The following is a 27,967-nucleotide window of genomic DNA, read 5'->3' as shown; positions in this document are numbered from 1 at the left end:
CAGCACTGAGCAAGTGCCGTCGCTAAAACCCAAAACATGAGTTCGTGAATGGAAATCGACAGTTACGGGTCTCGACACTCTAGGATAGGAAAAGCGCGACGGATTTGGCAAGTTGCCGTCCTTGAAGTGATCTGTACACCAAGTGTACATACATATCCGATAAAGTACGATCGGAGTCCCCCTTTTAATTCCGAGCCGTTTTGTTCTTTGTTGGGTACGGCACGCCACGCCCCCAAGAGCTCAAGGAGCGAAGCGCTCTCAAGCCAAGCTTCCCTCCTCTCGCGACAAGATGCTGCAGCGGCTGCGCCATGCCGTGGGCTGGGGGCTGCCCGCTTCCCCCCCGGGCACGCGCGTGGACTTCCAAGTGTGCGCGGCGCTGGGCCACGGCCAGACGCTGTGGCTCGTGGGGGACCTGCCGGCGCTGGGCGGCTCCGTGGACGTGGGGCCCGAGTGCGGTCTGCAGCTGGTCACGACGCCCGACCTGTACCCGATCTGGTACAATTTGGAGCCGGTGCTGGCGCCCGCGGACTCCGTGGTGCGCTACCGCTACGCCGTGTGCTCGGGCAGCCGCTTTTTACGCTACGAAGGGTCGGCCGGGTCGGGCCCCGTGACCCGCGAGCTCACGGTGGGGTCAGGCTACATGCAGACGCAGGACACGCTGGACGGACGACCCAGACGCCGCTCTTCGCTCTGTAGTGATGATGACGTCGCCCCGCCCGCAGAGGACGCAGCTAGTGACGAGGAGGATGTATCACCTCCGGCCTTCTGGGGGGTCATCCCCCGTCTGAGCTCAGGTCAGGCCTTTGTGGACCGACGAGCGACCGGAGAGGAAGCAGGACGCAGTAGGAGACCTCCAGGATCAGGTAGATTGACAGACGTGACCGCCGAGGAAGTGGCGAGTCCTACAAGGGTCGGGTCAAGTCGGGCCCGGGTCGGGTCTGCGTCGGGTCTGGATGACGCGGCCAGTCCACCTGCCAAGCTGCCGGAGGACCTGCCGACGTCGCCAAGACCCACTGCGGGCAACGTGACGATGGAAGCGACGGACGGAGTTATCATTGCTGTCCACAGACTGCCCGTGCTCGTGCATCGCACGCCCGAGGGCCACTACCACATTGAATGGGAGGACGACAACCTCATTTGCCCGTCCGGACTGCTGAAGGACTCGTACCGTGAAGCCAACTGGGACCGCGTGAGCTCCATGAGACTCACGTGGGTCGGCACCGTCCACTGCGCCGAGCCCATCCCGAAGGAAGACGAAGAACGACTGGCCAAGCAGCTCGAGGATTTCCACTGCGTTCCCGTGTTTCTGGCCGAACCGCTGGGCTCGACGTTCCACAACTTTTGCTACGGCACGCTCTGGCCCGTGTTCCACAATATCGTGGACGTGTACGGCGCGCTGCCCACGCGCTGGTGGAACCCTAGCCAGCAGCGCAACGCCTGGGCCAGCTACAAGACCGTGAACCGGATTTTCGTGAACAAGGTGATTGAGGTGTACAACGACGGCGACCTGGTGTGGGTGCACGGGCTCCACCTGCTGGTCGCTCCGAGCTTCCTGACGCGGCGACTGCCCTGCGTAAACGTCGGCATTTTCTTGCACACGCCCTTTCCAAGCTCGGAGATCTTCCGCACGCTGTCGATGCGCGCAGATTTGTTGCGTGGAGTGCTGGCTGCGGACCACATTGGGTTCCACCTGTACGAGCACGCGCGCCACTTCCTGACGAGCTGTCGTCGCATTCTCGGCCTCAAGTACAGCGCCCAGCCCGGTGGATACATTGGCGTCGAGTACAACGGCCGCATGGTCATGCTGACCATTAGCCACATTGGAATCGAGCCATTGTTCATGGACAGGATCAACGCCAGTGCCCAGGTGGAACAGGACGTGACGGCGCTGGCCGCCAAGTACGAGAGTAGCAACCGCAAGGTTTTTGTGAGCGTGGACCGCGTGGAGAGACTGAAGGGCATCTTGCTCAAGGTTGGAGCGATTGAGTTCTTCTTGGTTCAGCACCCGGAGTACGTGGACAAGGTGCAGTTCGTGCAGATCGGGATCTGGGACTCGTCCAACCCGACCCCGGAGAAGGACAGCGTGCGCGCGGAAATCTTGGCGTCCATGAAGCGCATTAACAAGCGGTTTAGTGCAAACCAGAAGGAGCCGATCTTCGCGTACTCGGAGGTGGAGAACACGGACATGGCTTCTAGACTGCCGCTGTGGCGTGTGGGCCATGTGCTGCTCACGACCTCAGTGCGCGACGCCGTGAACCTGTACCCGTTCGAGTTTATTTACGCGCACGAGCTGGCCAAGTCGCCTGGCGTTGTGATTGTGTCGGAGTTCTCTGGGAGCAGTCGCGTACTCACGGGCAGCGTTGGCGTGAACCCGTGGAAGCGCGAGGAGATTGTTCAGGCTATGGAACTAGCGCTGACCATGTCGGATGAGGAACGGATTGCGCGCCACCACAAGGATCTAGAGTATATTACAACGAACTCGCGCACGAAGTGGGCCGAGCGTATCCTTGTGGATCTGAAGCGCACGAAGAAACAGACCACGGAGGGTGAGTACATGGGCTATGGTCTCGGCCTGGGTTTCCGGATGCTGGAGTTCAACGCTGGATTCAAGATGCTGGAGACGGATGTTGTGGCCAAGGCTTATCGCGAGACGTTCCGTCGCGTGATCTTCTTCGACTACGGCAACACACTTACGCTGGAGGAGCCCGCAGGCTCGCACAACTTTTCCAAGTATATCACTGGCAACGAGCAAAACGCGTTCGTGTCGAAGACAGAAACCCCGAAGGCATCGCCGGATCTTCTCGCGTCTCTGGCCTTGTTGTGCGCTGACCCGCGTAACACGGTATTTGTGCTCAGTGGCAAGGAGCGCTTAGATTTGGAGAAGACGTTAGGCTCGGTGCGCGGTCTAGGACTCGCGGCGGAGCACGGCTACTTGTACAAGTGGGGGACTGGCGCCAATGTCAGCTCTGGCAGCACATCCGAAAGCCGGGCACCGCCGTCAAGTAGCGGCAGCTCCAGCAGTTTGGCGAGCGAAGTGGAGGAAGGCGTGTGGTTGTGCACGAAGGACAACTTTGACGATTCGTGGAAGGATGTGACGCACGCCGTCATGGATATTTATACGCAGCGCACGCACGGCACGTACATTGAGCTGAAGGGCAGTGCTCTGCTGTGGCAGTACCGTGATGCCGACCCTGAGTTCGGTCAGCTGCAGGCGAAGGAGTTGCACGACCAGCTCCTCCAGGTGCTCGAGCACTTCCAGGTGGAGGTCGTGACGGGTACAGACTATCTTGAAGTGCGTCCTGAAGGCGTCGACAAGGGCGTGATCGTGGATCGCGTTCTGTCGACGGTCGAGTCCCAGAGCGGCCAGTACGTCGATTTCATCCTGTGCGTGGGCGACGACCTGTCGGACGAGTTCATGTTCCAGTATCTCGAGGAAGTGCGCAGTCGGCGGAACATGTATACGGTGACTGTGGGCAAGAAGCCCAGCGCAGCAAAATACTTCGTGAATGACGTGGACCAAGTCATGGAAATTGTACACGCCATGACCAAGGTGTCGACGTCTGCGAAGCGCAATTTCTCTATGAACGACTTGCGGCTCTTCGATCGCAACGTTACGTCCAGGTACCTGTTGTTGATGGGCATTTTGCTTGAGAATAGTTCGCTGATATGTTCTTTTTGTCTTGTTTAGTGGTGGACTGTTATCGTTCCAGCGAGCAGAAGGCTTCAACCGGCAGTCGGGTAATTTGGGCTACATGAGCGACGGCAGCTTTGAGGGCATGAAGTCATCACCGTTCGAAAGCCTGGCCGAGAGCACCGAGGAGGCACCTGCAGCAGAAGAGACCCCGCAGCCAACCCCGACAAATTCCCTGGCAGGTCGGGGCATTGCCGGTAGAGGGCTGGGCGGCGGGCTCGGCGTCCGCAACTCGATGTCCATGAGCTCCTTGTCCACCGCAGGGATGCCGTCGCTGCATCCCACGTCGTCCACGTACGAACAATATCTCAGCAACGTCGACGAGACGGAGGAAAACGAGGAAGGTGGCATTTTCTTCTAACCCAACAATAGGCAAGACAGACAGCATAATATGCGGGTAATACAGCGATTGCCGCTACTTATCCAGGTACTTCTCTTGCGTGTCCGGTGCGCTCTGGTCTCCGAAGGCGTAGTCCTTGACGACGGCCGTCTGGAAGTCCACGCCAGTGAAGACGAAGCCGTTGGCCTTGTCGATGGCCGCCACGAGCTTCTGCAGCGTGGCTGGGTCCTGGATCTGCAGCGGCAGGAAGCTCACGAGGCTGAAGTCTTCGATCACGTCCACCAGCGCCTCGTTCATGCGGCGGAAGCGCTCGGCCAGGCGCGAGTTCGGCACCGTCGTGTGCCGCGGCTCGAGCGAAATTTCGTCCTCATCGTCGGCGGCGTCCGGCTCGTCCAGACGCTCCAGTAAGTAGCGCAAATCCAGAACATCCGTGTAAAAGTCCAAGTTGAAGGCTGAAGTGCAACACATGTGAGCTTTCGCGCAAAACGAGACTTGCGCAAAACTGTAGCGTACCGAGTTTGCCGTACTGCTGCATGAGGTCCATCTTGGACAGCACGTTGATGTGCGGCAGCTCGAGCCGCACCATGGACGACAGGCTCAGCATGACCACAGACACGAACTTGGCGCTGTCGGTGCAGTGGTGCGCGTCCACGAGGTGCACCACGGCCAGCCGGTAGCCGAGCTTTTGCAGTTTGTACAAAATGCTATGCACGCTCTTCTCGTGCGTGTAGAGCTCCACTTGGCCCGGGAAGTCGAAGAGCACGTACTTGCCCTTGAAGGCCGCGAGCTTGTCCTCCAGCCAGTCAAAGTTGAGGTCGATGTACTCCATGCAGTACACGAGCCCTGCAATTGCGCAACATCAATTAGCACAAACCGATTTTAGCGCAAAAAATAACTGGCGCAAAACGTTTGCGCACCGCCATTGGGGCCGAGCTCGAGTTCCTCCATGACATTCTCGAGACAAACCATCTCGGACACGTCCACGTCGGCCACGTACGGCAGCTGCTCGTTGGCCGGGTCCATGTTGACGACGGCCACGTCGCGTCCGTTGGCCTGCAAAAACTGCTGCATCCCGTTGCAGTACGTCGTCTTGCCCGAGCCCGGAGGCCCCAGCACAATTTGCGCGAACGGCATTTTGCACAAAAAGCGAAAACGGCGAGCAAGTCGCCGTAATTGGTCGTGAGGTGCAATCTGATTGGTCAAACCTTATAAGAGCCCAATACAAGATACGTTATAGTTGCAGTTGCCTCGACTCAATTTGCGTTCCACGGGTCTCGCTCAACGAGCTTTTGCGCCTTGTCAGGCCGCAGCAGCCGAACGTTTTGCGTGAGTTGGGGCGAGTTGCCGTCCTCCATCTGGCACATCTGGAACGCGCGGGTGCTCAGCAGTCGGCAGACGAGCGTGGCGTTCTCCACGTTGGTGGCGCCAATGTCCTTGAGGAACAAACTGGACGGCGCTCCGTTCACGAGGCTTGCGCTCGTGAGCCGCGTCAACGCGCGTGCGAAGCGGTTGCGAACGGGTTCGGCCAGCGCGGGCTGCAGTCGCTCCTTCATGCACACGACGCGCCGCAGTCGCTCCTTCGTCACCGCTCGCTGCATGTCGTGGAAGCTCATGAGGCCGTCGCCGTCGCGCGGCAAGGCTGCAAACAGCGCCTCGATGTCGCGCGGCGAGTACTGCGGGAAGCGCTTGAGCAGGTGGTCCACTTGGCGCACCACCTCCTCCTCCTCTTCCTGCGACAGCGAGCACATGCCGTACACCGCCAGGATGTCTTCGCGCTCCATGCGAGCCGACATGGTGCTCAGCTCGCGGTCCGTCACGACGTGGAGCCCCTTCTCGCCGCTGCGCAGTCTCGAGTGCGCGTCCAGCGGCCCGTACAGCGCAAAGACGAACAACCGACCGGCCGAGGTCGGGTGCTGCAAGTGCTCTGGAAACAGAAAGCTCAGTAGCTGCTCGAGGCCCATCGCCGCACTCTTAGTGGGGGCAGCCAGCGACAGCGCCGCGTGGCCTTGAGCGTGCGTCTTGTTGCCGGAGTGCGCCAATAGGAAGGCCAGCTCATGCGCAGCAGTCAGCTCCTGAGCGCTGCACCGAAGGCCGAGCTTGCGGGGTGCGTCTTTTGCAAAGCGAGCTCGAAGACAGGCGTGGGGAGTCTCCGTCCACGCGGCTGCGTCTGCAGGACCGACGAGCTCCAGCAGCTCAGCAACGGCGTTCAGCTTCTCGACGCCCAGTACCAGCGCGGGGCCGCTTGCTAGCGCGTGAATGGAATGCTCCGCCATCTCGTTGGCATCGCTCGCTGTCTCCAAGCTGCTGTGCGCCTCAGTAGCAGCGTCTGCATCGCCCCCGTGGCCCTCGCCAGCTTCCGTCTCAGCCTCCTGTGGTGTTGCCACTCGGTACATGGCGCTGTGTGAGTTGCAAACCTCCACAACAAAGCGGCGCGCTGCGTCCGCTGACAAGCGAACAAGCGCCTGCTGCTTCACCACAAAACCTCCGCGCTTGAGTTCCTGGCGCACAGCTTCATCGTGCTCAAGCGCGTCAGCCTGCAGCACTAACACACTGAGCTGAACGGACTGCGAGGGATCCGCGTCGCCGCGAGGAGTGGCTTTAGGCGACGCAACGCCAGCGCGCGGTGTCTGCTGCTTGGCTTTGCTCATCACGACCTGTCAACGACCTCAGGAGCAAATGCAACACGACAGAAATAGAGGTTCAAAAGCGCCATTTTCGAGCATTTCAACAGGATCAACACACTTCGGCAGTACCCACTCGTCGCCACCGCGACGTTTATACAGCGCCCACCTTCCGCTTCCAACACCATAGAGCTCAGCCATGAAAACCCTTCAACACTTCAGTGTTCAGCGACGATCTTCAGCTTAAGCAGCGAGCGCAAAGCCGATGCGCGGCTTGCGGGTGTCTGTGCCCCAGTCAAACACCGTGTAGTGTTTGCGCATGAACACGTCGCCCAGGATCCACAGCGGGCCAGCGGGAGCTGGGATGTCAATGCCCATGAAGGCGAACAGACACAACGGCCCGCTCTTCAACGTGTACTCGTCCTTGGTCAACGTGTACGTCTTGCCATTGAGCACGAAGGAAATATCGGGCGCCGCGGCCGTGCAGCTGATCAGATACTCGCCCATAATGAACTTGTACGCTCCCACCAGCTTCGCGAGCTTGGCCACCTGGTCCTTGGGTCCTGCAATGAGGGACGTACCCGAGTCCACAATGGCCTTGTGCACGTCTGTGAGTTTTTCTCCTTTCGTCTCCACAGCGTCCAGTGCCACCGACCAGTAGGTGGCACTCGTCACGTCCACATACTCCAGCTCGCCCTTATAATGAGCTTTATCCACCCCTCCGAACGTGAGCTCGCCGTCCTTCTGGTCTCCCAGATAAAAGGCAAACACAGGATCATCCAGTAATCCTTGCTGGATCATCCGGTGGGAGGGCGTCTTGAGGTGGTCCACACTAATCGTGTCAAATGCCAGCCCGAACAGGCCGTCGAATTTGCCCAAATAGTAGGCAGGGCCCAGGCCTTTGGTCACGTTCACCTCGGCGAAGAACTGGTCGGCCACTGTCAAGCCGCCCAGCTGCAGCTCGTCCTGGGACAGGAAACCCGACACGGGCCCGCTGCCGTACTGGATTTTGAACTCGGTACCGTTGGCCTTGTACGTATGCGACGCGTCGTGGTCGTACACTTTGTGCGCGCCGAACTTCTTGTTGGGCACCCAGAGGTTGCTCGAGCCCGTGTCGAAAATGACCGAGAAGGGCTGGGGCGGCGACCCGATCGAGATGGCGCCGTAGTATTGCGCGTTCTGGAAGTCGCGGATGACGACGTTCGCCGAATCTTCGACATTTTCGACGTCGGGGTTGAAGGTGTCGGAATTGGGCTCTTGGGGGCTCCAGACGGCGGGGCGCTGCAGCGCGTGCACGTCGCGTAGCAGCGAGGACACAAACTCGTCGTCGCTGCGCTTGATCATGGGCACGCGCAGGACGGCGGCGTCCGAGGCGAGGAGCAGTGCCGAGACGAGCAGCGAGCACCGCAGCATTTTTGGCACGGGAGGGCGTTCTTGACGGGAAGAATCAGAATAAAAAGATCCAGCATTTTTGACAAGATGATAGATGGTGTGGACCACATTAAGACCAGCTCAGCTCAGATCGTACTTAATGAAAGGCAACTTAATGTAAAGCAGTTTTCCTCACCAAACGCGACGTGCACTTTAATCTTGAGAGTGGCTTTCCGTTCAAAAACTCGGTCAGTACTTGCTTCACCGTTGGAATTTCAGTTGACACGCCGACAGTATCACCTTGTCCACCTCAGCCTTCATCTGTTTAGCATCTCCCAGCACCTGCCTCACAGGATTCAGCATCCACAGACAAGTCCGCACACATGAACTCAAACTTCTCGCGTGTGATCGTCGAGTAGAAATCGATCTCATCATACAACGAGTTCAACTCGACAGATGCCTCCACGGAATGGTACAAGGTCTGCGTAGAATGAACACCATTCGACGTGGCTGTAGGTGACCCCCACGCGATCGTTCTGCCACGCATCTACACGCAAGCACGTCCAGGTGAGTTCAATACCAAGTATTGAGCTGAGCTCATCGCACCCACAAGGTTGACGGACCTTGGATCAAAACGTAAAATGGGAATGGGATCTGCCAAGAAACGCCGAGACATTCGAATTCGTAGCCCACGCTGACAGGCCTGAGGCTGACGACTACGCAGCGGTGGTCGCGTCACCAGAGGATCCCCTCGTGGCAGGAGTAGCTACCTCCTCCAGCTTCTGCCTCTTGACGTCAAACGCCTCCTTTTCGGCCGAGTGGTTGCCGTTCAACCAATGCAAAGTGTCCGTGGCACTGTCTTTGATTGCCTGCATATCCGCGATAGAGCGTTTGAGCTCGGCGATATTCGCAGTTGCAGAGCTGCAAACAGTGTTTGCGTAGCTTTCCAACGCTGTCTTGGACCCAAGGCGTAACTCTTCACGTGCATCGGTGCCAATCGAGAGATTCTTTTCTAGGCCAGTCGATATCTCCTTGACCGATACATTTACAATGTCGTCCGCGTTAATGTCGAGTGTTACCTCGATCTCAGATTCGCCGCGCGGCTTGAGCGGAATATTATCCACTTCGATCGTCCCAAGAAGGCAGTTGGCACTCATATCTGAATGCTCTCCTTCAAAGATCCGAACGCGCATGACTGCCTGGTTGTCCTCAGATGTCGAAAACGGTACCGTTCTCTTTGTTGGGACAGTAGTGTGCCGATAAATGACCACCAAGCTGTTTGTGCCGTCTACCTCGGCCCAGAGCGACAGCGGGGTTACATCCAACATAATGAAGTCATATAACGTCGGAGAAGCCACGCAATTCAGGATGGCAGCTTGCACAGTGACACCGAACGCTGCACCCTCATCAGGACGAATTGGGCTCGAAAGTGCCTTGTCGCTGAAGAAGTCCTTCAGCAGCTGCAACATCTTCGGACTACGCGCGGAACCACCACCAACAACCACCTCACGAACTCGATCCTTTGCCACTCTGGCATCTCTCAGCACCTTTTGCACAAGTTGCAAGGCCTTGTCAAAGAGATCAGCGCTTAAGTTTTCCATCTCAGCGCGTGTGATCGTCGCGTAGTAGTCGATCCCGTCGTGCAGCGCGTCCAGCTCAATGTACGTCTCCGTTGAAGACGACAAGGCTCGCTTAGCCTGCTCACAAGCCAAGCGCAGGCGAGTGATTGCACGCAAATTCACCCGTAGATTCTTGTCATGAACTCTCTCAAAGTCGGTCACGCAATGCTCGACAAGGCGGTTGTCCAAGACCTGCCCACCCAGGCGTGCGTCTGTCACCGCGGCCTTAACTTCGTAGATGCCCTGCTCAATGGTCACCACGGACACATCTAACATCCCGCCTCCCAGGTCGAACACCAGCACATCGTGCTCGCCGTCTGTCCAGTCCTTGCCGAATCCATAGGCGATAGAGGCGGCAGTCGCAGGGTTGACAAAGCGCAACACGTTGAGCCCAGCAATTTCTCCCGCGTCCTTCATCGCCCGCCGTTGCGAGTGGTTGAAGCAGGACGGTACGGTCAGCACCGCCTCCTTCACTGTCTTGCCAGTGTGTTTCTCTGCAAGCTCGCGTAGTTCGGCCAGCAGCATGACCAGGATCTCTACAGGCTGGAACGTCTTGGTCTCACCTCGGAATTGCACCTCCACCTCGGGGTTATCGTTCTGTCCACAGATCACTTTGAATGGCCAATGTTTCATGCTTCTCTGCACTTCTGGGTCGGAAAACTTGCGTCCGACGAGTTGGTTCATCCCAAACACGGTGTTGCGAGCATTCCTTATCAGTTGATACTTGGCGGCGTGGCCGATCAGCCGCGAAGTCTCCGTAAATGCCACGTAGGACGGCGTCGAATAGGACCCATCGCAGCTCGGGACGATCTCCACGCGGTCGTTCTGCCACACACCTACGCGCGCGAACGTCGTGCCCAAGTCGATGCCCACGACTGGACCCTCGGGAGTTGATAGGACCATGGGCGGTCTTTACCTGTGCTAAAGAATAAGACCTATTGATCATCCGATGGCAATTGGGAAAAGTACAAGAAAGTGGAGAGTGTATTTGACAAGCACATCAAACTACATTGCAGTCTTTGCTAAGATGTTCGTGCCATTTGATGCGCAATTCCGGGCCTTACTCGCGGGGGTGGAAGTTCTCGATGAGACCGACGTACAGACCAGCACCAAGCAGACCGCCGATGAAAGGACCGACGATAGGGATCCAGAAGTAAAAGCTGCGAGCTGTGAACACCTTCCAGCCCCAGCCAGCGAAGAACGTAAAGAGGCGAGGACCGAAGTCACGGGCGGGGTTGAGCGCGTAGCCCGTGTCCAGGCCGAACGCCATGCCAATGCACGTGAGCATGAGAGCAACAGCTCCGGGGAAGCTGTAGGGACTGGCAGGTTTGTTGAGTTGGTCGCCGACAGCGAAGATGCCGCTAACCAGCAGAGCCGTGCCGACGATCTCGTTAGCGAGTCCGGACCAGTTGGGGATCTGCTCGTTCGGGTATGTGGCGAAGATGCCCTGGGTGGTCTCACGCTCCGGGTCCTGAACATCGAACCAGGGATAGTAGACAACGAACACTACCCAGGCAGCCGCGAAGGCCCCGAGGGTCTGGGCCACGAAGTAGCCCGGAAGCTTGTACCACTCGAAGCGCCCAAATGCAGCGAGGGTCAGCGTTACTGCAGGGTTGAGGTGGCCACCGCTGACACCGCCCGAGAAGTGAATGCCGAACAGCAAAGCGATACCCCAGGCAAGATTCACCGACAGGTAGTGGCCAGCGTTGCCACCGCCCAGCACGTACTGGGCCACGGAGCCGTCACCGATGAGGACGAGGATGAAAGTGCCGACGAATTCGGCCAGGTAGGCGCGGACGTCCGGGTTGCGCACGGCGTAGAACGGCAGACGCGGGTTGCCCTCGAGATCAGCGTATCCAGGCTTATTAAGTGAGCCGTACTCCGACATGTTTGCTGTTGAAGTGGGGAATTGGTCGGAAGGAGGAGAATTGGAGAATGAGGTGTTGAGTTGAGGTCCCGAGCGGTTTGGCGAGGGGTACTAGTATAGCAGTTGAAGCAAAGCACCGCAACGAAAAGGTCTACGAACAGCAGAGACACACTTGGAGCCTCGACCAGAGGCGGATGCGTCCACATGTTGACAGCTCCTGAAAAAATGCCATCCGGTCTCAGCTGCATGAACAGCCTGCGGGATGATACACTGCGTCCGAGCCACAAAGAAGTACGAACAGAAACGGTAGAGTTTGTGTTGATGGTCATTACTGTTCCGGGCAAGATGGCCTACTGGCAAGGACATGTGCTGCTGGCCAAGTGTCGATCGAGGCTTTGACTAAGATTCAGGACAGGCCACCGCCTGGTTGCGTTATTGTCGATTCCGGGAACTCTACAGTCTTTATCAAGTCTTGTTTGGCGTGTGCACGATGCCTGGTGTGCAGACTGCAGCATCCATCAGCCGAAGCTCTTTCTCAGGCAGCTGTCGCGTCTACAAGCGGGGGCTGTCCATTGTAAGTCAAGGCCCTCCCACTTGACCACGACCGCTAAAGATCTGAGTGCCTGTCGGATAAGGCGAGCCCTTTTTCGCGTCAAATCCAAAATTCATCGGACTTGTCGCGGCACCGGATCTGGACGGAGCGGCGACTCAGTTGAAGCGGGCGGAAAGCCGAGAACCGATTTGGAGCGAGAGAAGGCAAACCTGTACAGCGAGGCGTGGGAGCACCCACCCATGGGCGAGTCCTCAAACTTGCCGCGCGAACTCACTCTCGCTGCAGATAAAGTCACTCATACACACGATATAATATATACTACGTAGCTAGGTCACCGTCATGGCAATGAAAACCATTGCTTGCTTCGAGCAAGCGGGTTCTCCCCCGCCAGTCCAATCTTCCATGTCCCAAGCCATGCGGGCACGTTGAAGCCGGGTCAATTGTTGGTCCACCCCGGCGGATCTTCTCTCACGGGCCAATGTTGGCTGCCAGTCCAGACCTGCACACACCACATGGCTCTCGTCGCAAATGTACGTCCTGTCCTACAGGCTGCAAGATGGTCAACACAGTCACCGGGCAATTGACATGTGAAACTCATCAAATGAAGCTCGTTGCATTGGTTGCTGTAGAATTTGTATTCATGCAGCGTTCCCGAATTTTGAATCGCCAAAACTATATACAAACTCGTTGAATGCCATTGACTTCGCCCATATCCTTCAGCCATTGTGTACTATCCGACGAGGACGCCGCAACCTGCGCCTTGCTCGCGAGTATGGAGCATAGCATGTGCCTTCCTGCGGCTCTGCGCAGGTTGTTCGTGGCTCCTGTCGAAACGAGATACGAGATGCCGCGAGCAGCTGGTAAGCTTAACGCTAGAAGGACTTTTTTGAAGGGCTTCAAACGCCGCACACGGCTGGGTGAGTGCACCTGAGACTCTGCTGCTTCTGGACAGTTCACTTCAAGCCGATCTGCTCAAAGTGACGCGAGTGCAGTCTCATTCTTCCATTTCCCCGCTACCGGACAAGTCTCCTCGCCTCCGACCAAGTATGACCGAGTACGGCACCAGCAAGCACGGCTACGCCGACCTGGAGGGCAACCAGCGTCTGCCGTTCTACCACGTCCGCAACCCGGACTTCCGCGCCTACCTGGCCGAATTCGTCGGCACTTTCATCCTCGTACTCATCGGTGATGGTTCTGTGGCGCAGTACGTGCTGGGCGGTGGTGGTGCCGGCCACTACCTGTCGGTGAACCTGTGCTGGGGCATCGCTCTGCTGTTCGGCATTCACTTCTCCGGAGGTGTCAGTGGTGGCCACCTCAACCCCGCCGTCACCCTCACGCTCGCCCTGTTCAAGCGTTTCGAGTGGCACAAGGTGCCCGGCTACTTCGTGGCCCAGACCGCCGGAGCTTTCGCGGCCGCCATGATCGTTTTCATCGTGTACTACCCGTGGTTCGATATCCACGACCCGGAGCGTGAGACCACCCAGGGCATCTTCGCCACATACCCGAACGAGCAGATCCCTAATTGGTCAGCGCTTGCAAACGAGATCATCGGCACGGCTCTGCTGGTTAGCGGCATCTTCGCTGTCGGCGACCAACTCAACAAACCTGCCAGTCCCTACAGCTTCCCCGGAGCCGTTGCTCTCATGCTCACGTGCATTGGCATGGCGTTCGGCCTGGACACGGGCTACGCGCTCAACCCCGCCCGTGACTTCGGTCCTCGCCTCTTTACGTTCTTCGCTGGCTGGGGCTGGAAGGTGTGGACTCTGCGTGACGGCTACTTCTGGATCCCCATCGTTGGCCCGTTTGTCGGCGGAATTCTTGGTGCTGCCACCTACGTCGGCCTCATTGAGGCCCACCACCAACCTCAGTAAAAGTGTACAGGTAAGACGCTCACTGTTCTTTGAGATTGTAGATATGCCTTACCATCTACTTTCAATACAAATTGTATTCTTTGATGATTCAAGCGCTTCTTACATGCAATGCAGCATCGTACACACTTCAAATTGATGTCACTATTCCTGGGAATTCCTTTGAGCAATTCCATCATTGCCTGAGCCCAACGGCATTCTCTTCCAATATAGATGCGCTCATGCTTTGCTCTCTAGAGTAGTGCTACGGCTTTCAATAGCGCCGCCGCAAGAAGATAAGACGTAGAAGCCCGCAGCTCTGCAAACGAGGTGGTCACCTCCCAGCTCCCAGTCTTCAATTTGCTCTGACCAAGCCAAGCAGCCGCTCAAGACACTTTTCGAAGATGGCCGAGTACAAGCCTGGATACGGAGGTTATGCCGATCTCGAAGGAAATGGCCGTTTGGCGCCCTACGCCATCCGCAACCCGGACATGCGCGCGTACATGGCCGAGTTCGTCGGCACCTTTATCCTCGTGCTGATCGGAGACGGATCCGTGGCTCAGTTCGTGCTCAGCAAAAGAGCTGCTGGCGACTACCTCTCGGTGAACCTGTGCTGGGGTATCGCGCTGCTGTTTGGCGTTCACTTCTCGGGTGGAGTGAGCGGTGGCCACCTGAACCCTGCAGTGAGTGTGACTATGGCTCTCTTCAAGCGCTTCGAGTGGCGTCGGGTTCCGGGTTACATCATCGCGCAGACGCTGGGCGCCTTCGTTGCTGCTTTCGTGCTCTACATCGTGTACTACCCGTGGTTCGACATTGTCGACCCGGAGCGTGAGTTCACGCACGGCATCTTCGCGACGTACCCGAACCCACAGATCCCCAACTGGGCTGCGTTTGCCAACGAGGTCGTCGGTACAGCTCTGCTGGTTGGCGGCATCTTCGCGCTGTGTGACCAGATCAACAAGCCAGCCAGTCCCTACAGCTTCCCGGGTGCGGTTGGCCTTCTCCTCACGGGCATTGGCATGTCGTTCGGTCTCAACACGGGGTATGCGCTCAACCCTGCTCGTGACTTCGGCCCACGTCTTCTGACGTTCTTCGGAGGCTGGGGCTGGAAGGTGTTCTCGTCGCACGGCGGGTACTTCTGGATCCCCATTGTCGGCCCGTTCATGGGCGCTGTGCTGGGCGGCGCCATGTACGTGGGCCTCGTCGAACTGCACCACCCACCCCAGTAAACCTCAAAGAAGCCATTGCACCTTATCAACTTACAGACAAGCGCTCAAGCACTCGGGAAGCGAAACCGAACGAAGACTAGCATCCCATTTTTATTCAGAGCACTTGCCACCATAAATATATTGATCACTCGCTGCTTCTGCACGTTTTCACTCTTGGATTCTACGTTCTGGGTTGTGAGGCCAACGCAACAGAGCACCAAGATGCCTACGCCATCTCTTTCTCTTGGCAGCATCGGGGTATCCTCCTCGTGGTCTTCGCCGGGGTCAACCCTGGAGCGGTCATACTCGTCGTCCTCATTACGCGCGTCCCCGAAGGCCTCACCGGGGCGAGTGCCGCAGAAAAGCTTCGGTCGCCAACCGGCTCGCGTAGCTGCTGCACCCGTCTCGCCTAATGCCTCGCCATCTTTCGCGGCTACTGCTGACGAGTCATCGAGTTTGACTGTCAGTCTCAACGACGCTGAATTTGCTCAAAGCTTTCGCCAGGAACTTGCTCGAGACTTGCCAACGATCCAGGACGAAGTCGACCACGAGAAAGAGGCGACTGACCTGCGAGCCGAGCTGGATGCTCTTCGAAAAGAGCTTCAGGACCTTCGTGACGCCAGCTCGAAGGTAAGTCCTGCAGCAGCTTCTTGTCGTGGTAGGGCTAACCGTCCTGAGTGTGCCATGTTAATCTGTGCAGAACGACGAGGCCTGGCAGCGTGAGAATATCCGCCTGAAAGAGCAGCTCACTGCAGCAAATTCGCGCGAAGCAGCACAACAGGAACAACTTTGTGTCGGCGCTGACCAGCTCGCCTTATGTCGTCAGGAGCTGCTTGATCTCCAAGAGCACCAGCTGAAGGTTGAGGACGAGCGAGCAACACTCGTACCTCCTCCCATTGAGGACGCTGGTAGTTCAGGTCTCGGACGAGAGCGCGACCTGCTGAAGCTGGTGGTTCAGTTGGTAGGCGCTCCAAACGTCCGTGCGGTGCTGCGTGAAAACCCAAACGCCAGGCCCGCTCAACTGCGCGAAGCACTCGTCGGCCTTCGCTGCACTCAGTGTCGACTCTTGTCGCCATCGCCATCACTGACCAAGACCACCGGCAGCAACGCTGACAGTCTTCATAAAATGCTATTCGGGGTGGTGTCACGACCTGCTTCCCCTACAGCGACCCGCTCCAGCTCAACGGGGGCTCGATCCCCACACCTCTAGAAGCGCAGCAACACTAGGCAGTGGTAGAATTGAGCGTTCACTTGACTGCAACAAGTCCTGTTCGTATCACAAGAACCCCACTTGGGAATGAACCCCCGCAGCTGTGAGCTAGTGAGGCATGAACAACCACGACGTTCTGCCCGTTCAAAAGGGTCTGTGGGTAGGACGGTAAGCCTCGAGTGGTGTTCAGAGGTGAAAGGTGGACGGACGTCATAGTGACCGTCCCAGAACTTTTCAGCTTTACGGCCGAGTTCGTCATCTAACCCGAACACATCGGCCGAAACTGTGGTCAAACAGGTAGAAGAAGGAGAGGCAACCAGCCTCGACACGATCAAGATTTCGGCAGGAGCTCACAAGCTCAAGAGTTTGTTGTGCCACCATCATTTTGTGACAATAGTCTTCAACCTCACCACCAGATCTACAAATCCCACCACCGATCTTTTGGTTCGTCATTGGATCATGAGCATGATGGAGGCAGAGGAGGCTGTGGCTTCCAAGAGCCTCACCGTCGGTACCTGCAGCTTCTTCCAACAAACCGCTAGCGTCACCACGTTCCCCACTCACTTCCCCATCGATTGATGTGATATTTTCCCCCAGTGGAAGACGCCACCAAGCGCCACGACGAGTTGTTCGCCGAGTTCCCTGAGCCAGAAGTGAAGAAAGTGTCGAGGATGGAGCGGGAGAAGAAGGAGCTGGCCAACCGCTCGCTCGTGTACGGGGAGATCCCGTTCGAGACGGTGGACGCCATTTTTCAGCTGGTACCAAGACTGAGAGGCGGCATTTTGAGGGTTTTCCGGGCTCTGGGAGAGGATTTAGGGATTTAATGGCTCTTGCTGCTGGTACCAGATGAGGACGCAGTTCGGCGTGCTGCTGGATAATGGAGGCAATTTCTACGATATCGGCTCGGGTTGCGGCAAAGTGGTGGGTGCTGAGCTGGTGGTTGGAAGCTTTTGAGAGGCTGACGAGAGGTTTGAGGACAGGTGATGGCGGCCGCGTTGCTGCACGATTTCTCCAAGTGCTGCGGCATTGAGGTGAGCGAGTGGAGTTTGAGAGGCTGAGAGGGCGAGGACTAAGTGGGGGTTGTGGCAGGTGCTGGACGGACTACATGATGTGGCGCTCAAAGCTCTGGATCGGTGGCGATACCAGATGCTGGACTCGTTGCCGGCCACCAAGGCGAATGTGGACGTGGGCTTTGCCAAGGGCGATGCTATCAAGAGACCTGATATCTGGCGCGACGGGACGCTTGTGTTTTGCAACTCGACGTGCTTCAGCGACAGCGTAGGTTCATAGTGTACTGACCTGTGGTGGTGGCCTAGTTCCTTACCCTTTCCGTTGTTCTGCTGTGGTTGACGCTATCGGCAGCTTATTCAAGCGATTTCAGCGGAAGCAGGTGCGTGGCAGACATGACACGGTTAGAAGGGGAATGCGGACTCATTTCATGCTTGTTTGTTGCGTTCTTTTGCTGGGATGCAGACCAACTGCGTGTGGGCAGCTACTTCGTGACGGTGACGAAACCGCTGCAGTCTACGCGATGGCAGGCGGTACACGAGGAAAAGTTCCACATGAGCTGGGGTCGTGCGACGGTCATTATCCAAAAGAAAATGTTCTAAGATGACGAAGACTCCTCGTGGTTGTCAGCAAACTCTGCTTGCTGGGTTTATTCCAAAGAGCAAGGCTGGGGCTATTCCACAGGTCAGAGTTGAGTTTGCTACTAGGTTGCTATGCTAGGCTTACTACTTTATTGTTGTATAGCGTAGTCGTGCTCTCTACAGCAGTGAGGTATCAGCCAGCTAGCACACGTCGTTTATTCATGCGGCGCTGTATGGTGAGCTGCGCTCTCCGAAATGTCATTTTATGCCGTTGATCTTGTATCGGGCGTCACTCTCACTGTGAAGGGCCAGCGGAGAGGCCGGCGTCAATTCTCTTTGCTTTGAAAGAATGAGTTCGCTATGGTGGGTCAGCCGTTTGTGTTTTCAAACCAGCGGCAACGCAAAAGACCAAGAAACTCGAGCAGGAAAGGGCTCCCATTCAGAAATTCGACAAGAACTACGAGCACCGCTTGCGTTTCCTCCTGTTCAAATCCAACCTCATCGGAAAGAGCATCTCATAACGTTGCGAGCAATGGCGAAATCGCCTACCCTGCTCGACCAGCCGTCCTCGACTAGCAAGCTACTCAGTCCAGCTTTCTTCGTTCCTGTGCTACCGACGTCCGAGTTGTTGCTAACCCCAGCTTTTCTTGATTCAGCGACGACAACGACAACAGCGGCTACACTAACAACTGCGACTGATTTGTGTTCTCCGACGAGTCCGACTAACACGAGTGCACCTTCTTCCGCGTCCGCAAGACACCAGCCCGTACCAACACGGAGGCTGGTCCTGATGCCATCTTTTGTCGCCCCAGCGACGCCAAGGACGACAACGAAAGGGTGTCACCTCTCAAGCACTTCCAATATCCTACTAACACCAGCTCTTCTCGCTCCAGTGGCGACAACGTCAACGACAATTGCACCGGACGCCTCAAGTTGTTCGACAAGTGACAGCGGGCGTTCTTCCAAGCTGCTTCTAACACCAGCCTCCATTCGAACCTCCACACCCAGCACCTCTCCCCAAGGAAACGCAGTCCCCCCATCTCTCCGTCGTCGTCGCCTCTCCATCTTCTGCAGAATCACCTCCCGCTTCTAGGGGAAAACAATGCAAGTTCTTCATCATCGTTCCCCAGCAGTAAATGATCCAGAGAGCCAGCACTTCAACTCCTCCGTTGCACTTCTTGTTTGTATAGTATCCGCTAAATTCCGATTAATTGTTTATCGACCATGTGCCTCATTGCGGTATTTGCCGGGCGAGGAGCTCCGCTGCGCTCCGCCGACTGCCTTCCCTGGTCGATATCTCCGCCCACAAGGACAGTCATGCGCCACCGCGCAGTTCATCCGACGCGTGTGTATCTGCTCTTGCTCGTCGTGTCGGTTGCACTCTGTAGGTGCCTCTGTAGCGCGCACATGCACGTGTCGGAGCGGCGTCACCTGCAGCAGCAGGCGCGCGACATGTTCTACCACGGCTACCGCAATTACATGGAGCACGCCTTCCCGTGGGACGAACTCAAGCCGCTGAGCTGCTCCGGACGCCGCTGGGACCGCCGCGAACGCGGCGATTTGGACGACGTTCTGGGCGGTTTCTCGCTCACGCTCGTGGACTCGCTGGACATGCTGGCGGTGCTCGGGGACACAGAAGAATTCGCGCGGGCCGTGAAGCTCGTGATTAGCAGCGTTTCCTTTGACCGGGACGTGACGGTGTCGGTGTTTGAATCGACCATTCGGGTGGTTGGCGGGTTGGTGTCGGCGCACATGTTGGCGTCCCCGGACCATTTCGGGCTGATGGACGAGCAGGAGTACCGTGGGGAGCTGCTACAATTGGCGCTGGATCTGGGACGTCGGTTGCTGCCGGCATTCGATACGCCCACGGGGATACCCGTGCACCGCGTGAATTTACGGCGTGGAGTGCTACCGAAAGACCGGGCGGCCAAGTTGACGTGTCCAGCTGCGGCCGGGTCGCTGCTGGTGGAGATGAGCTACTTGTCGAGGTTGTCGGGCGACGGGAGATTTGAGGACAGGGCGAAGGAAGCAGTGGAGGCCATTTGGGAACGGAGGTCGGATATTGACTTGCTGGGCAGTGCCATTGACGTGGGCTCGGGGGAGTGGGTGCACGCCCATGGAGGAATCGGCGCCGGGTTGGACTCGTTCTTTGAGTATCTGCTCAAGTATCATCTTATCAGTGGAGATTCACGCTGGCTGACGATGTTTAATGCCAGCTACCAGGCGGTTGAAACGCACGTGAACCACGACGATGTGTACCTTGAAGTGGATATGAACGGCGGGAAGGATCAAGTGCGCGCTCGTCGAGTTTCGGCGCTGCAGGCGTTTTGGCCGGGCTTGCAGGTGCTTGCTGGAGATGTCTCGGGCGCTATTCGCACTCATGAGCACATGTTCCCGCTGTGGGATGAGTTTGGCGCAATGCCCGAGCTGTTGGATCTCGCACCACGCGGTACATCCAAGCCTGGCAACCGTGGAACTGTGATTAGCTGGGCACGTACGTCTCCGCTTCGCCCTGAACTCATTGAGAGTACGTATCACCTCTACCAGGCTACGAAGGATCACAAATACCTCAAGATGGGGCGTCAAATGCTTCAGGATATCCGTCGAGTTTCAGAAGTGCCTTGCGGATACGCTGCTGTGGGCGATATCCATACGCTTGATATTGAAGACCGCATGGATAGTTACTTCCTGTCCGAAACTGCGAAGTATCTGTACTTGCTCTTCAGCGATGAGCCTGATGTGATCGTTCCAGCGCCTCCAGTACGACAGTTGAAGAACTCTTCTTCGTCGACAAATGGCCACTGCTCTGCGAAAGTATCCAGCACAGGCTCTCTTAGATCATCTCGTGACTGCAAGAACCGCACTGCAAACGCAAGCTCCACGTTGGAAGAGACGTACATGAGAAGAGTCAGGAAGCCTCTCAAGGCATCTGACGTGGTTTTCAGCACGGAAGGCCACATCTTGATGCTTGACTCGCATCTCTTCAGAAGTGCAAACCAGAAGACGTCGTCTGCCTCGCTGAAGTGCGAGAACGGCAAGCAGCAAGTACGCAAACGCAATGTCGAGCTTGCGGCGGCACGAGAAGTTCAGTCAACGCCCCCAGTTATCCCCGTGGGGTTGGCGGTGCGTCTCGGCAACGTGCACGTGATGACGCTCGTGGCCTCCCCCGCCAAGTTTGGTCTGCAGGTGACGACGCCAACGGCAGTTGAGGCACCGTTGGTGCTCTTTGTTCCAGAGATTGGCGAGGCGTGCGGTTCTATAGACCCTGCTCGTGTCCGTGGTAAGATCGTGATGGTCGCTCGTGGTACTTGCACGTTTGCGGAGAAGGCGCTGAGGTTGCAAGGTGCCGGTGCGGCTGGCGTTGTGGTCGTCAACTCGAAGGCGGCATACAGCAGATATCCCAACCGCAAGTACTCACTGGCCGATGACGCGCGGGGACTTGGCCAGTACGTGACGATCCCCGTTGTGCTTGTTTCTCGCGAGGATGCCACGCAGCTGCACCGGCATGCAAGTCTGAAGCGACTTTTTAGCGACGATGACAGTGAGGCTGAGGATGGTGAAAGTGGTGGTGACGATGCACTTGTTGGGTCGCTGTCGCCGTGGCTCTACTGATGGAGAGGGGGCGGATAGTACGAATAGAAAGGTAAAATGCAAATGTATATACGGAGGGATGGGAAACCTACTGGGGAATACGCCGAGTCGCAATTGCAGCAGACCTAGATGTCCTCGTCGAAAACGGTGAGGTCCACGCGCACTTGGTTGCCCTTCGCCATCTCTTCGTCGTCGTCGTCTGCGATGAGATTCACGATCTTGTCCACGATGAAGCTGGAGCGTTGCTTCTGCAGGGCAACATCGTGCGGTTCGTCGTCCACGACCAGCATGAGGACGTACTTGAGCAGGATGAGGCCGTGCTCAACGCAAACGAAGAGCCACAGTCGCTCGTGGTCCGTCATGTGCGCGGTGGTTCGCCGAGACGTAAAGCACACGAGCGCCACGTTGGTCACCATAGCAATCGAGCCCATGAGATCGATGATAGTTCCCCACGTGCCAATGTCCTGTGCGCCACGCGGGTCTGGTCGTCGGGTAGCGTTGACCAGCTTGTGCGCGTCAATGCGGATCTCGAAGAAGTTGTTGAACAGCGCGAAAGCTGGCGCCAGCGGGAATGCCACCACAAACAACGTCACGTAGCCGAACTGAATGATCATCTCGTTGTAGTCATCGAACGTTCCCTTCTGGTCGTACGCGTCCAGACTCAGTTGCTGCTCAATCGTGGAGGGCGCGCGAACCATTCCGTTCCCTGTACCCTTGATCGACTTCAGCTTCTTCATGATCCAGGGCAGTCCTGCCTCGAAGAAGTTGCCAGACGTGAGTCTCAGAATGAAAATGATACCCAGCCCCATCATGAGCTCGTCCATGCAGCCGTGGCCCTCCGGTTTGCAGGAATCGTGGCCCTCCACGGAGGTCTTGATGAACGCCACGTAGAACAGACTTGCGTACGAGTTCACGAACTGGAAGAGGAACGTCTTGCCGATCAGGTGGTCCTCGTACTCGGTATCGGTGCGGTGGTTTTCGAAGTGGTTGAGCTTCTCGGCAATCGTGCTGTACACGTTGTTCATAATCATAATCTGGATGGCATTCACGGTGGATGCCGCTGCGCCGCCCAGCTGCATGCCATCCACCGTGAACATTTCTTTCCACTTGCCCGACGTAGCAGCGTAGCGGAAGATAAAGATGCCAGCCACGACGCCGATCACTAGCAGGATGAGCATCGAAATAAAGAACTGTCCGAGAAGAAACGAGCAGAAAAACATCCGTGTCAGCTTCGCTATGAAGGATAGTAATGAACTGCTTTCACAAGAGTTTGAGTCCTTACCAGTGAGCCCATGATACGACGGAAGCGAGTGTGAGGGCTGAAGTAGCGTATCTCCGAGCCGTCGATGGGAGAAATTGTGGGCTGCCCCTCGAACTCGGGACGTTCCACTTCCTCTTCCTCAAAGGTGGACATGCCCCACTCGAGCGCCAGTGTCGAGTTGTAGCGCTTCCAGTACTCGTAGTAGAAGCTGTAGCATCACGTAGATCATCGGTAGTCAGCTGCTGTAATCATCTGCACAAGGAGAGAAAACTACGTACATCGACCAGAGAGCCATGAACAGGCCGAAGTAAGGCACCAAGACGGAATCGGCTGTATCTTCGACGAGAACGTTGGCGAACAACGCACAGCCGACTAGAGCTGGAGCGATCAACCACGTCGTGTAGTGACCTGCAAGGAGACAGATGTGAATATGCAAGTCGGCCCCACAATTAACACACACAAAGCAAGCCATGCAAAGCCTACCTAGCCACGCGAAGTAGAGACCCACTTTCTCTCCATAATAGTCCTTGATATCGCTCAACGGCTGGGCCCAAGGTGCGAACTTCCAGCTGAACCACTTCTCCCTGAGCTTGCTCAGCTCCTCCGGATCGTGCAGCGGAAAAGTCGCAACAAGGCATTTGTCCTTCAACAGTTCGCTCAGATTCAGTCCGCAGCCTCCCTCGCCCCGCGTCTTGACGATGTTGAGCATCAGCTTGATCCTGTAGCACCAAAAGCGTCAGTCTCACACTCACTCCAATTCAACCAACCCACAGACGCACCGATCAACGCCGCGGAACGGGATCTGCTTGTGGCCGTACTTGCGGTACGCCGGGTACAGTCTCGGCTCCACGTCAAACTTGGCGAAGATGTTCTCGAACGGGTCTCGATGGGACACCTGGTGCTCGTCCTTGATGTTGATCTTCTTGATGTTCTCCTCTTCGTACCCCGTCTCGGCAATCTTGCGGAGCTCGGTGGGGTCAAACTCGACCTTGTAGTCGATCCGGTCGGCCTCCTTGGACAGTCGCTCCAGCGTCGCGCGCAGCTTGCAGAAGACGTGGCCTCGATCCGACGAGTAGAACATCTTGGTCTCAATGCCGCCGCGGGCCAGGTGCTGCAGGATGGTGCGCATACTGAACTTCTTCTGCTGCTCCGAGAGCTCGGCGGCCTCGTCGTGAACCTGGAAGACCAGCACGTAGTCGAACGAGTAGCCGTTGTCCCTCTCGAACTCCTCGTCCAATTGGAGACGCACGTCCTTGGCCTTAAGCGTGGCGTTGAGCGACGATCCCCGGCGGGAGATACCCATCTTGAGCACCTGCAGTTTGCCGGCGACGCCGTCCGCGGACATTGGCTGGAGGAATGATACACTGCCTTTGCGGGGCAGTAACTTTGGCTGTGGGCGGCGGTGACAGGCACCGAAGGCGGCGTTGGAGAGCTCCGGACGTCTGCGACAAGTTGGCAAGTGCACGACAGCAACGGACGGCGGTGTCGGCAATGGGACGGAGCTCCGCGTTGAGGTTGAGGCGGGCCGTTATATAGTGCAACTGCCCATCGATGGGTTACGAAAGTGCATGGTGCCGAGAATGGCTACACTTGTTTCACTTGGCAATTGTATGGGGCAACGTGAAGTGGATTGTAGACGACTGGTGCTTGTGGTCTTGTGTCACTGCTTGTTGGCAAAACAGCAGGGCAGGGCCTTAACGCACCGAGTATTATATCCGCAGGGATAAATGGCAAGATGCCGGCGAGAATCGACGCCCCGAGTGCAGGTCATGTATGAGATCTGACTCCATGTGTGAAGGTTGTACAGCGGGTCGGGTAATTGCAGGTCTGACACCTTCTGGGTTGAGGATACAGCGTTTCTCGCTTAAGACCCTGTGGGTTCGTCCTCGTCACGCTTCGAGAACGGGTACGCGTTCTCCACCTCGAAACTTATAGAGTCCTTGACTCGGAGTATCTACTAGTAGCCGACCATTTCGTTTATGATCTCGCCAAGGAAGCCTTGAAAAGACTACTAGCTTGCTTTTGTAGTATACGTGTACGACGTGTTGACAATGTATGAATCACGTTTACCACTTGCTTAGATCGACTGTTCCTTTCAAGCGCTGCGTGCTGTCTCGAGTCCCATGTCACGACAGAAGTCGTTCTCCATTTGCTTGAACACGTCGTCGTCCGCTCCAGCCGGACTCGAGCGATTCGCATCGCCGTCTTTGCTGGCCAGCGATGCGAGGTTGATTGCAGCCGCCGTACCGGGCGCAGTGTCCTCACCGCGGCTCTGTCGTAAGCTTGGTGCACCGCCGTCAGTACCAGAGCTGCCTGATTTGGCATGGGCGGCTTTCATGCGTTCGCTCTCCCGCTTGAAGTACGCTTCCATGGTGGCGCGTTCTCCGCTGGTCGGGCGTGACAGCGTCCGGGGCACCTCCAGAATGTGCAGGTTTCCAATCTGGTCACCAACCGCCACGAGCTGCTGCTTGATGTTACTTGTCCCGGTGGTGGCGCCCCCTCCTCCTGCTGGAGCTCCTGGTGCAGGATTGTTGCGACCTCTTGCACCATCCGCTGCCTTCGTTCGACCAGCTCCAGCACCCGAAGCCGCCGATACATTTGCTGCATTTCCGCTGGGGTTGCTGGTCGGCGATCGGAACTCAATCGAGGTAAGAGCGCAGGCCGTGACACCGATAGTTAAGCTTGATCGATGCGACTGGTCCAAGAAGTCCCAAACCTCCAGCATACCGTCCGCTTTGCCCAAGAAGATCACGCCTGGTCGGGACGGAGAGAATGCTACACACGTGATAGCTGACGGTGTGAGCGGAGACACAAAGATCGGTCCATTGGACGAAGTGCTCGGGTTGGCTGCATCGCCCGCTGCTCCGCTGTCATGCTGCTGCGCGACGTTCCAGAGGTGGAAATGCGACTCGCTCGCTGTCAAGAAGATGCTCGGGAAGAATGGAGAGGCACAAAGGCCCAAGATTGGTCTGGAATGGTCTCGGCACAGCCACTGCACGTACTCGACACCTTCGTCGCCACCCCTGGCGCCATCTTCTCCCTTGTTGCCACCTTTTGCGGACGCGTGAGGTCGCCAGTCAGCGTACACAAACTCGCCCTCCTCCGTGCCGCAGTAGAAATGACTGGTAAGTGCCGGGGCTCCTCCGTCCCCACCTCCACTTCCAGTCTCGTCGCGAGTCTTCTCTAGCCAAAGGGTTTGCAACGCCAGCTCACCAGGACTGTCAAGTTTGGTCAGCGAGATGGAGTAGATGGGAACAAAGTGCACGTCTGGAGTGGCATCCTTGGCTGCTGCTGTGCCTGTCTTGTCGATCTTCGCCCGCGTCATTCCACGATACTTGGGGTCTCGGAAGCGCAAGTCCCAGAAGGAGACTTGGCCGTCAGCCGCAATGGTCACGAATTGGTTCACAGCTCCAGCGTCAGCTCCCGTGGAAGCGACGACGTGGCCTCTGCTGTTGACCTCGACGCCTGCAGGCAACCATTGCAAATCCGCTACAGGCCGGCGGTGGCTCACGTCAATGTAAGACACGTACAAAGGCTTCACGGGCGGCACTTGTTTGTGAGTGTCGTCAGTCTTGGAAGAGGACGAAGTACTGGACCCAGCTGCTGCTCCACCGCCAGCAGTAGCAGCACCGGATCCAGAAGCAGTCTTGGTCGTTTTCATCTTGGAGAGCAAGTGCTCTGCTTTTGAAAAGTCCCAGACCAGCACTTGTCCGTTGTAGAGCCCCGCAGCCACCAGGTGCGGGGCCGCGGGGTTGAAACGCATTGTCAGCACGTCTTGCGGGGACTCGAGCATGATCTGCGGGTGGATGAGGTCCACGAAGTTCCAAATGAGAATGAAGGAGCTGTCCACCGTGTCCAGCAGATCGAGGCGTCGCGCAAACGACGCGTTAGCTGCAGCCGCCACTGCAACAACACCTTGACGTCTCGGGTGCCAGTCGATAGCTGGTAGAGTCTTGTTCTTGCTGTACACCAGATCCGTAAAGCTGCGTAGCTCCCGCATAGCATTTTCGTTGTTCTTGTTGCCCAGCGAAGCGTCTTCTTCCTCCAAGAGGTGAGTGAACGGGTCCAAGAACACATCCAGCGTCTCATTTTGCTGCAGTGCACGCTCGACACGAGGCAACACACGCCCCAGGAATGCCTGAAGCTTCTCGCTGTCCATCTCAGCTCGACGTTGCGTCGGTTCCATCACGATTGGCTCGTACTGGAGTGCACTGTTCACTGAACGGAACCAACTTGTCTGCGTGGTGCCATCCACCAGTGCCGGAGTACCTTGCAGCCCGATGTCCTGCTCCAGTCGCGTGAGCTCGTAGTTGGGGTCCTTGTGCTGTCGCCACTCTACAAAACCTGTCAAGAACCACTGAAGTGAGCTTGGGGACGACTATCGTATAGCTGCAGCAAAGCGTACATTGATCCGCGTCTCGGTCGCTGAACTTGTAGTCTGCGTTGAGTTCGTCCGACATCTTCGTCACAGACATCGTGATCTAAGCCGTCAACTACAGAAGTTAGCACAAACCCCCTCTCAAACAATCGTTTAAGCTCACCAGAGGACGAGAAGGCTTGACACTCAGAGCTTCGACGTCATCATGAGTCTCTCGAGATGTAGCGGAAGTCCACGGACGTGAAAGTACTGGTTTGTCCTCATACACGATCTTGGACATGTCGTTGGCGTCTGCAGCTGCGTCCGCCTCCTTCTCCTGGGCGGCCAACGCATCGAGACGATCTTGCTCGCGATGCTTGATGATCTCCATCTGCGCGTCGAAAGCCCGACGCGTGAGGCACAGCAACCAGTTCTCGCCGAAAGTCTCGTTCGGGTCGGCCACGATGAGGATGTCGTCACCCGCCGACATCTTGGCGATCTCGGCTCGGAACTCGTGGAACGGACACATGAAGCCTACTTGGGCGATCTGGTCGAGCACTTCTTGGCGCGTGAAGACCTTGAACTCCACCGTCTCGCGCAGCCCACTGCCGGTTTTAAGCCCCAGCGTTTCCATCTCGCGCATGGAAATCATCATGGGGCGTGTGCCCTCCGGAGCCGGCTCTGCTTCCTTCGCTCCCATTGACAACGCTATCAATCAGCTACGAGAATGGAAAGTGCCAAGAGGCTATTGCATTTGGATACTACGACCCTTCGCCTTGTCCTGAGGTTCATGGAGGACTCCTCGTCCAAGACGTCTATCTACTGCTAAGGTGCACTCACTG

The 27,967-nt window shown here is 57.0% G+C and overlaps 10 protein-coding genes across 10 annotated transcripts; 4 read left to right on the top strand and 6 right to left on the bottom strand.

Moving 5' to 3' along the window:
• Nucleotides 1-289: 289 nt before the first annotated feature.
• KRP23_12306 (Alpha,alpha-trehalose-phosphate synthase [UDP-forming] 5) lies at nucleotides 290-4,052 on the top strand (the record flags this gene model as incomplete). The annotated part of the gene is made up of 2 exons (XM_067882908.1): nucleotides 290-3,621; nucleotides 3,689-4,052. 2 exons carry the CDS (start codon nucleotides 290-292, stop codon nucleotides 4,050-4,052), a joined length of 3,696 nt encoding a protein of 1,231 aa, XP_067739915.1.
• Nucleotides 4,053-4,106: 54 nt separating this feature from the next.
• On the bottom strand, nucleotides 4,107-5,165 carry KRP23_12305 (GPN-loop GTPase 2; the record flags this gene model as incomplete). Its single annotated transcript, XM_067882907.1, has 3 exons — nucleotides 4,107-4,483; nucleotides 4,545-4,874; nucleotides 4,949-5,165. 3 exons carry the CDS (start codon nucleotides 5,163-5,165, stop codon nucleotides 4,107-4,109), a joined length of 924 nt encoding a protein of 307 aa, XP_067739914.1.
• A 119-nt stretch (nucleotides 5,166-5,284) lies between these two features.
• Nucleotides 5,285-6,679, bottom strand: KRP23_12304 (uncharacterized protein; the record flags this gene model as incomplete). Its single annotated transcript, XM_067882906.1, has 1 exon — nucleotides 5,285-6,679. One exon carries the CDS (start codon nucleotides 6,677-6,679, stop codon nucleotides 5,285-5,287), a length of 1,395 nt encoding a protein of 464 aa, XP_067739913.1.
• Nucleotides 6,680-6,895: 216 nt separating this feature from the next.
• KRP23_12303 (Vacuolar protease A) lies at nucleotides 6,896-8,065 on the bottom strand (the record flags this gene model as incomplete). The annotated part of the gene is made up of 1 exon (XM_067882905.1): nucleotides 6,896-8,065. The coding sequence occupies one exon, from the start codon at nucleotides 8,063-8,065 to the stop codon at nucleotides 6,896-6,898; it is 1,170 nt and encodes a 389-aa protein (XP_067739912.1).
• A 674-nt stretch (nucleotides 8,066-8,739) lies between these two features.
• Nucleotides 8,740-10,545, bottom strand: KRP23_12302 (Heat shock 70 kDa protein; the record flags this gene model as incomplete). The annotated part of the gene is made up of 1 exon (XM_067882904.1): nucleotides 8,740-10,545. One exon carries the CDS (start codon nucleotides 10,543-10,545, stop codon nucleotides 8,740-8,742), a length of 1,806 nt encoding a protein of 601 aa, XP_067739911.1.
• Nucleotides 10,546-13,108: 2,563 nt separating this feature from the next.
• KRP23_12301 (uncharacterized protein) lies at nucleotides 13,109-16,327 on the top strand (the record flags this gene model as incomplete). Its single annotated transcript, XM_067882903.1, has 4 exons — nucleotides 13,109-13,335; nucleotides 14,292-14,408; nucleotides 15,369-15,747; nucleotides 15,818-16,327. 4 exons carry the CDS (start codon nucleotides 13,109-13,111, stop codon nucleotides 16,325-16,327), a joined length of 1,233 nt encoding a protein of 410 aa, XP_067739910.1.
• Nucleotides 16,328-16,786: 459 nt separating this feature from the next.
• KRP23_12300 (uncharacterized protein) lies at nucleotides 16,787-18,121 on the top strand (the record flags this gene model as incomplete). The annotated part of the gene is made up of 9 exons (XM_067882902.1): nucleotides 16,787-16,838; nucleotides 16,925-17,085; nucleotides 17,174-17,248; nucleotides 17,308-17,358; nucleotides 17,417-17,605; nucleotides 17,690-17,717; nucleotides 17,801-17,868; nucleotides 17,966-18,019; nucleotides 18,080-18,121. 9 exons carry the CDS (start codon nucleotides 16,787-16,789, stop codon nucleotides 18,119-18,121), a joined length of 720 nt encoding a protein of 239 aa, XP_067739909.1.
• A 1,112-nt stretch (nucleotides 18,122-19,233) lies between these two features.
• On the top strand, nucleotides 19,234-21,528 carry KRP23_12299 (ER degradation-enhancing alpha-mannosidase-like protein 3; the record flags this gene model as incomplete). The annotated part of the gene is made up of 1 exon (XM_067882899.1): nucleotides 19,234-21,528. The coding sequence occupies one exon, from the start codon at nucleotides 19,234-19,236 to the stop codon at nucleotides 21,526-21,528; it is 2,295 nt and encodes a 764-aa protein (XP_067739908.1).
• Nucleotides 21,529-21,632: 104 nt separating this feature from the next.
• On the bottom strand, nucleotides 21,633-24,113 carry KRP23_12298 (Anoctamin-7; the record flags this gene model as incomplete). The annotated part of the gene is made up of 5 exons (XM_067882898.1): nucleotides 21,633-22,697; nucleotides 22,790-22,976; nucleotides 23,047-23,176; nucleotides 23,252-23,487; nucleotides 23,548-24,113. The coding sequence occupies 5 exons, from the start codon at nucleotides 24,111-24,113 to the stop codon at nucleotides 21,633-21,635; spliced, it is 2,184 nt and encodes a 727-aa protein (XP_067739907.1).
• Nucleotides 24,114-24,863: 750 nt separating this feature from the next.
• Nucleotides 24,864-27,825, bottom strand: KRP23_12297 (Dynein axonemal intermediate chain 3; the record flags this gene model as incomplete). The annotated part of the gene is made up of 3 exons (XM_067882897.1): nucleotides 24,864-27,112; nucleotides 27,174-27,249; nucleotides 27,310-27,825. The coding sequence occupies 3 exons, from the start codon at nucleotides 27,823-27,825 to the stop codon at nucleotides 24,864-24,866; spliced, it is 2,841 nt and encodes a 946-aa protein (XP_067739906.1).
• Between the last annotated feature and the right edge of the window lie 142 nt (nucleotides 27,826-27,967).

This window comes from Phytophthora ramorum (assembly GCF_020800215.1).
Source record: "Phytophthora ramorum isolate Pr-102 chromosome Unknown Phyram_PR-102_s0014, whole genome shotgun sequence".
Classification (NCBI taxonomy): Eukaryota; Oomycota; class Peronosporomycetes; order Peronosporales; family Peronosporaceae; genus Phytophthora; species Phytophthora ramorum.
Note: the sequence above shows the minus strand (reverse complement) of the source record. Positions and strands in the feature narration are given on the sequence as shown.